General features: G+C 42.3%; 1 protein-coding gene across 2 annotated transcripts; it reads left to right on the top strand.

The window, feature by feature from the left end:
* The first annotated feature begins 3,559 nt into the window (after positions 1 to 3,559).
* Positions 3,560 to 7,709, top strand: gper1 (G protein-coupled estrogen receptor 1). 2 transcript variants are annotated; one of them, XM_054759391.1, is made up of 2 exons: positions 3,560 to 3,619; positions 4,769 to 7,709. In XM_054759391.1, the coding sequence occupies exon 2, from the start codon at positions 5,047 to 5,049 to the stop codon at positions 6,094 to 6,096; it is 1,050 nt and encodes a 349-aa protein (XP_054615366.1). In that variant the 5' UTR covers positions 3,560 to 3,619; positions 4,769 to 5,046; the 3' UTR covers positions 6,097 to 7,709. The 2 variants fall into 2 exon arrangements, with proteins under 2 accessions (XP_054615366.1, XP_054615367.1); XM_054759392.1 differs by having other exon boundaries at positions 3,587 to 3,619; positions 4,772 to 7,709.
* The last annotated feature ends 779 nt before the right edge of the window (positions 7,710 to 8,488 follow it).

The raw sequence follows: 8,488 nt of genomic DNA, 5'->3' as shown, positions 1-8,488 counted from the left end.
GTAGACATAATAAGAAAAAATAAGACCGGTGCTTGTGTGTCTTGCTGTAAATGTGCTCTGGTGCTAGGGGAGGTCAGTGGGGGACAGACAGGAAGTGAGGTCAGGGGTCCAGAGTTGAGTTTCAATAGAGTGAAGCCGCAAAATCCGACGCACGAAGTGGTGAGGGATTGCTGTCATGCATAAATTCAAATTAAATGTCAAAATTGCACTAAACAAGAGCACATAATCAGATATTTCACTTCGAAATGTGCAATATACCGAAGAGGAAGATGGTTAAAATATTGCTCAATTTTACGTCAACAAAAAACAAAACAAGTCAGACATTGTTTGTATATTACATATCTTATCTGTCATGCTTGACTCGCTCAGTGCGAGCCACGCAGAATGGATCTGCGACTGAGCTAGAGCGCTAGATGAAGCTAAAAACCACACAAATATGACATGCTGAAGTATAAGCGTGTGCTTGACGTGCTTCAAAGGATGCTAATATGATAAATCCAGCAGAGCATGACCGGCCTTCATCTTTGACCCTGCCCACTTCACATTGCATTATTCTACTCCTAGTTCTTGTCAGTCGTCCTTGCTGTTTTTCCTCGGCGCCAAGTACAAAATGGCTGAGTCAGCAGTGCATGAGAGAGAAGAGCTAGACTATGGCAGGTTTTTTTTGGGCGGGGGGTGGGGGGGCGTTGTGTGTGGTTGCGGGTCTTGGAGATGTTGAGATGCTGTCGCTTGCTTCCAGGCGGTTAAGTGGAGGCAGATGAGGTGGTGTGGACCTCCCACTCTCATCTACAACCACAGGCTAAACCCCACTGCTCTCCATTAACACCACCGCTAACTCATTAAGGTGCCACTGGGTGCAGGGTAGTTTGTTTTGTTTAGTATAAACCTTATTTTTACTCTATAAAAAATGTAATTGTGTGTTTGCAGTCATGTTATTCTCACTGGACGCTTCATTAGACCAATATCATCTTGTGAATGCATTCTTAGGGTACATGAATGTTTTTACAGTGTGTGCTGCATGTCTGTCCAACATTGTGCAGATTTTATTCTTTCATTTAAATATATAATTCAGGACACATATGTATGAAGTAGCCATGCAGCCCTTTTTCCAGGCGTCATTTTTGCTGAGCCATTTGTTGTTATAATGCGGGCCGTGGTCAAAATATGCCGAGGGTCAATAAAAATAACATCTGCTGGCCGGAAATGGTCCCCCGGGCCACACTTTTGACACCCCTGCTGTGGCCTTTCCATCACACATCGTGTGGTAGATCAATCATGTATGTCTTGAATGTAAAAAAAGGACAAAAACAAACAAAAGTTTGTGAAACTATCAGCAATATTCCCCTTTTCAGGTACAATATAAATCTCTTCATATGGATTGTTTATGCTCGTGAGTGCTTGCTAAGGTATGTGTGTTTATCTCGAGTTAATGAAGTTAAATGCAGGTCGACGAACGAGCTTGCTAATGCTGGTGGTAACAGCCGGGCCCAGCCTTGAGTATCATCAAGAATCATACACACTTCTTTTTTTCTTTTTTTTATTTTGTAGTGTGGAATGTGTTATGTTTGGAGCCTTGTCTAGGCATATACAGAGACACACAATGAAAGCACAGAAAACAGCCACAACACAAAGTCCAAAAAAAACACAAAACCAGAACATAACAAAATGTAAGGAAAGGCCTCATGATGTGATTTTATCTGTAGGTATGCTAATCTCGTTTGCTAATCTCACTCGCGTGCCTTTCAAGACACTGTTTATGATAGGGGTCCCCCTAGTGGATGTAAACTGGAAGTGCATCTTTAATCAAAGTCCGGATCCTCCCAAACCGAACCATTCTCCAGTTAAATGACCTCTCACCCCACTTCCCGCCTCTGGTGTTGTGAGTTCTGGTTCTTGTTATAACATGATAGTGCTGTTGTAAAGGAATGTATCCTGTTATATAGCTTCCTATCTAGATCGCTAGCTAGGGAAGCTGTTTTAGCCCCAGTCGATCAACTTTGTAGTGGGCGTGGCTTGCGTATTCTATTTTTTAAATTGTCCTATTCCGATAGGCCTGTTCTGATGCTTTCTGGAGGAAATCTGCCTAGCAACAAGACCATGATAGAGAGGGAGCGAGTTACAATGTACAGTATTTTTTAAGTGATTAACAAAAAATAACAACACCATTTAGTAACAAGTAATTTGCATTGACTGGGTGATGATTTTTTAATTTATTCTTTAGAGGGTAAGAGAGTGCACCTGCATGGTCAATATCCCTGTTAACTTCCGGCATCAACGCCAAAGGCAATTAAGTTGCCACTTGACAGGCCTGAACACAATCAAGGCATTGAAATTGGATATTGTGCATATACGTGTCTCAGGCTTTAGTGATAGTTAGATTATAGAAAGCCTGTATTAGTGTTGCACAGCGTATCAAGGTAATTGATTATGACTGGGAAGGAACAAAAATAAACGGAATAAAGACTTGTAGTACCTTCACGCTCTGACCTATTTTGCCTCTGTTTTATTGTATTTTTATTTTGTCAAGTTTGGGGGGTTTTGGCCTTTATTTGTGACTTTTTTGCTGTCTACTTCCTCATTCTTGTCAGCGTGCCGACAGCTGATTGCTGAAACTGCTGCCTGCCACCTTGTGGTGAGACAACAACACCACAAATAAGGCCGTCCATGATCTTTTTTTATTTTTATTTTTTAATGTTTGTTAAATGTGTAACCTGAACTACTTTAGCCTTTCACTTGTTATATATTTATACTATATTGATTTAATTATATTGTATTCATTTAATTATATTACATTAATGATATTTATATATATTGTTATTATTGATTTATAATAATACAACAATTATTTAAAATAATACATATTATTATTATTTTTATTTTCATTATTTCTTATTTTTGTGTTTATTGCTCTCTGTAAGTGTCTGTAAGTGTACTAAAGGATGCCTAACGCTGCCTATACAAGAATGTAAAATAATAATAAAATAGAATTACTGTTGATGATATTTTATTTTAATAGGTAAGGTAATTATACAATTTGTTGGATTATTGTTTACTTTTTTGACTTCATAATAATATTACTATATTATTAAACTGGTACTCGTGTTGTTCGACCAGGAGCTACGGCTCTGGTCTGTGTCTACCCAATTGAGATGTATTATATTGTATTATATTCATTCATATTGTATTATATTCACACAGTGTATTATTACAGTATAATCCTTATCTAAACGTCATACTGAGGATGCCCAGTCAATAAGAGCAGCTGGCATTGATGTAATAAACATGAATGAGGTCACCACATCATTCCTAAAAGTAAAAAAAAAAATATATATATATATATATATATATATATATATATATATATATATATAGACACTGGATATAATATCAAACAATTTTTAAAGATGCTATTTTGTTAAATTGTTAACTAGCTGTAAGAATTAGCCTTTTTCAAGACAAAAATAGTGAAGGAAAAGGATGTCAGATGACATTCTGTCCAACCCGCCTCCACTCCCCAAAAAAAGGGAGTGGGGGGGCAAACAGCAGGTGGTGCGGCAGAGGAGTCGGGACATGGGATTTGGAAATCAGCGCTTCGGGATAAGGAGAAGAGAAATAAGAAGTAAGTGAATGTTTTATATTACAAAATTGAGTACTGTTTTTAAACAATGTCAACTTCAGGTGTGGGGGGACTTTTTCCACCCACTTAATATAAGTATTGAATATATATTCATTTCTGCTCTGTTTTTAGTCCTTCTTGCTGCATGATGAATTTCTTAATGATAATGTCATCGTTTCACATGTTGTTGTGGTCGTGGTGAAAAAAAATGGTGGTTTCAAATCATAGTGCACAAAGTACAAATAAAATAAAATCTGAAAAGTAGCTTGTTGTGTAGTTTTTTGCATTAAAAAAAGTAATAAAAAAGGCTACCACTGTGAAACTCATTTGGTATTTATTACCTGTTTGAACATGACTTATTCCGCTTCTTATTCTTAAAATAAAATGCAAATCCTGCAGATGTTTTACATTTAGCACAGTGTGGTGCAAAGAATTGTTTTAAAACAGTGCCAGGAAGTAACTTTATCCTTTTTTTTTTTTGCATTTATGTGCATGACTGTTGCTTCCCTAAATAATTAGATTGCATAAATTCACCACAGTATGGTGCAAAGCATCCGTTTGCTATTTCAAGTGAACCTGGCCCATCTTTGCTGTAAAGTGCATGCATGTTGATGACGCCGTCTCTTAATAAGGATGCATTCATTTTGCAGAGAGTTTCCTGAGGGCTGGGAATGTTTGCTAAAGGTCACGTTTGCCAAACAGATATCAGTGTTTCTATCTCTGGGGAACGTCTGAGATTTTTGGGATCCACGAAGGAAAGAACATTAAAGTAGATAATTTAAAAAAAACTGTGATGCCACGTCGAGTGGATGTGATAATCGTGGGAGCCGGCCCCCCCAAAAACACGCCACTTTTTATGTTTTCGCCTCGCCATCTGGACGAACGCGTGAGCCGGAATCGGCGAAAGGAATTTTAAAGGGAGAATTTCAATGCATCTGTTTAAGGCTGCCGCTTGAATTTTAATGAACGCACTTGCCACCCGATTAGGACACCTTGTAAGGAACAACAAAAGCAGCAGGTTTCTGGGATTTTATGCCCATTTCGGATCTTGTGCAATGTGCAATGCTAGGTGAAGATTTCACTAAGATTCCACTAAGTGTCAATGTTGTTTTGCATGAGACTCTTTTGTCTTTTTTTTTTTTTTTAAATCAGCAGCATCGTCTCCTGCCGAGGTGCGCTGAATAAAGATGGACTCCGGGAGGGAAATCAGCGTCCCGTGACTCAGAAGACAGCTCAGGGCAAAGGTGACATGGAGCTACTTCAGTGTTGTGTCTGGAGTCCATCGGCAGCTGACACAAACCGGCCGTAAACGCTCGCCTGACCTGATGCGGCATCGATGAACCGGCGCGCCCAGCGACACAGCCGGGAGCTAACGGGCTCGAACCATGTAGCAGTGACATCTGATCTGAGACAGTCCGACGGCAGCCAGCATGGAAGTGCAGACCACCTCTCTGATTTGGATTTACGTCAACAGTACAGAGCCAGCCAACGCCTCCGATGAGTACAACTCCACCGACAGCGCAGAGAAGTACCACTCCTACGTGGTCGGCCTCTTCCTGTCCTGCCTCTACACCATCCTCCTCTTCCCCATCGGCTTCATCGGCAACATCCTGATCCTGGTGGTCAACCTGAACCACCGCGAGAAGATGACCATCCCCGACCTTTACTTTGTCAACCTGGCAGTGGCCGACCTCATCCTGGTGGCCGACTCGCTCATCGAGGTGTTCAACCTGAACGAGAAGTACTACGACTACGCCGTGCTGTGCACCTTCATGTCGCTCTTCCTGCAGGTCAACATGTACAGCAGCATCTTCTTCCTCACGTGGATGAGCTTCGACCGCTACGTGGCGCTGGCCAGCTCGGTCAGCTGCAGCGCGCTGAGGACCATGCAGCACGCCAAGCTCAGCTGTGGCCTCATCTGGATGGCGTCCATCTTGGCCACGCTGCTGCCCTTCACCATCGTGCAGACGCAGCACCGGGGCGAGCTGCACTTCTGCTTCGCCAACGTCTTGGAGATCCAGTGGCTGGAGGTGACCATTGGCTTCCTGGTGCCCTTCTCCGTCATCGGCCTGTGCTACTCCCTGATCGGCCGCATCCTCATGAGGGCCCAGAAGCACCGCGGGCTGTGGCCGCGGCGGCAGAAGGCACTGCGCATGATCGTGGTGGTGGTGCTGGTCTTCTTCATCTGCTGGCTGCCAGAGAACGTCTTCATCAGTATCCAGCTGCTGCAGGGCACCGCCGACCCGGCGCGGAGGACCGCCACCACGCTGTGGCACGACTACCCGCTCACGGGGCACATCGTCAACCTGGCGGCCTTCTCCAACAGCTGCCTCAACCCCATCATCTACAGCTTCCTGGGGGAGACCTTCAGGGACAAGCTGAGGCTCTTCATCAAGCAAAAGGCCAGCTGGTCACCCGTGGACCGCTTCTGCCACCATGGCCTCAATTTGGGCCTCAGGACTGAGGTGTCGGAGGTGTGAGGGGGCCCCAAAAAGGAATGATTACCTCCACCTTTTATGTAGATTAGGAATCTTATCACTTTTTGAACAAAAACATCCAACACAACGCTACATAATCAATATCTCTCAAGTCACGCTTCAGCGAGGGACTGTAGGATACTTTAGAGTAGACAGTGTACAGCTTGTATATTTGTCCTGTAAGCCCTCAGGGCAGATAGTATTGCTGATCTAAATGCCCTTACGTGCTCAACAGATTTGCTCTGCCAGGGAAAAGTGTAGGATACTCTTCCCCTGTTATACAGAATTTATTTGACCTTTTGTCGTTATGCTAATTTGGAGCGGCCGGACCGGAGCAGGAGGGGATAGAAAAGAAGAGAGAAGAAAACAGAGTGGGAACAATACATTATAGATTTACAATCGACGGACAATAACACACATCCATTATTGTATAAATAGCTAACACAGTCAATAAAAACAGTCACTGTGATACAAGCTGTACACTGATTACTCTTAAGGGTGTCCAACTTTACTTTCAGTAGTGGTGTCCCTTGAGAAGATATACTGAGATGTGAGGGGCTTCACATTCACTACTTCTACACATGTACATGTAAGCGTTCTGTGACAAAAGCCTGTAAAAGCTGGCATTCTCCCGCTTTTTTTCTGTGACGCTGTTCTGCATGAACCGCACCGACTTGGAATGCGGAGGACAAAGTCCAGCTGGCACTTTCCTACCTTTCTGAGGTAGTATCAGGGGTGGGACAACGCCTGTGTAAAAGGGAATTCTGCACCCCCGTCACTCACTTTTCCCGCCCCTATTGTGTTGAATTAATTGTCGGACAAGGATTTTAAACTTCTGGTGTAAAAGGATCTCGATTGGAGGCTAAAGAGAACTCCGCCAAGGCCGGACTGCTATGGTTGTCTTTCAACTTCACCCTTCAGCAACTCATGTTTCTTTGGCTTAGTTTTTATCCGGACGCCCCACAACCGTCACATTCATCTGGGCTTGGGACCAGCAACGGAGAGCCCCGATGGCCAGGTGTTAGGTGTTACGCAAACTGGCCTGTAAGTGGTGGTTATTCGCATTAGATCATAGCAGTCCAACAAGAGACATCAATTCGGAGAACTAGCCACTTGAAATTTTGAACTGAAGGTTACAAAAATCCTGGACACCACAGCTGTGACCCAAACTTCCAAACTATTTTATCGCATCATTTGACCACGCCCCTCAGCTATCTTTTTAAGTTAACTTAAATGTTAGCATAGTTGGCAACTCTGATAAATACAGTACATCCAGTTCTATCAAATACATCCAATTATGTACTGCAGTTTCCATTATCTTCAAAGTGCCTATTATCTGACTGTAAGTGTGCACATACTATATAATATACACCATAAAGACCATTACAATATGCAAACATTAAACACTGCATATATTAGGGTGTGTGTAACATTTGACAATAATGGCTTACAGTATAGGGACTATGTAACAATGACTTTGGCTTTTCATGGCATCATCATCTCTTTCATCATTTCTATAGTTTTATCACGTTCACGTTTTTAGTCGCCCTTTGTGCACATTTTAAATATCCTTTGAAAAGTACACAAACAAAATGTTTTCCAGTTTGTTTTTATGTTTTGGCAATAAAGAAATAACACTGAAGAAGGGAGAAAAATGTTTGATGTCTTAGGATGTCATAAAGGAGAAAAGGACGACTGTAAAACAAGATCATGGGACTGGACTTGGAGCATTTTATGCAGCATTTGTGAAAATATCTGAACTTTGCTTTCTCTTTGTCAGTAATTACAATAAAATAGTCACTCGGATCCAATTCAAGACCTGTCACTGAAATACTGAAGTGCAAGGAAAGACCCGGCTAGTAGATAAAACGCCTCTGGCCGTACATCAGTGTACAGTGTGAGCCTATGTTGTTTGTATGTGACGCAGCTGTGAGATGTTTGTCTCCAAACCACAAGCTGTTGTTGCAGCTGTAAGCGGGCCCAGAAGCCTGGGAAAGTAGCACGGCTGGGTTATTGTTTTAACTATTTTTCATTAAGAGGGGGAAAGAAACGGCCAGACGTAGAATCTCCTGCATGGAACGTCCATTACATAATGTTCTTGTCGTCGGTGTGCAGGAAAGACATACTGAGTGCATATGTTACACGTCTTAAAGATACAGTATGTGCTGACGGCAGTGATCTTAAGCAGATTGTGGTACTCGATGGAGAATAACCAAGAAAAAAAGTGACCAAAATCACATGTTCTAATAGAAATGAGGAACTACAACTTAAAGATTCACAGTGTGTGTGTGCAGCGGAGGTTAAAGGTCACTGCAGTCGCTGATGTTCCATTGAGCGATACGACTTCAGCGACCTGAAATGACACACTTAATAATAGTAATCATAGGAGAATAGA

The sequence above is a fragment of the Dunckerocampus dactyliophorus genome, chromosome 18 (genome assembly GCF_027744805.1).
Source record: "Dunckerocampus dactyliophorus isolate RoL2022-P2 chromosome 18, RoL_Ddac_1.1, whole genome shotgun sequence".
NCBI classification, from domain to species: Eukaryota; Metazoa; Chordata; class Actinopteri; order Syngnathiformes; family Syngnathidae; genus Dunckerocampus; species Dunckerocampus dactyliophorus.
Note: the sequence above shows the minus strand (reverse complement) of the source record. Positions and strands in the feature narration are given on the sequence as shown.

Excerpts from the sequence above, each read along its gene's own strand:
- gper1 (XM_054759391.1), top strand. The coding sequence starts at position 5,047 with ATGGAAGTGCAGACCACCTCTCTGATTTGGATTTACGTCAACAGTACA.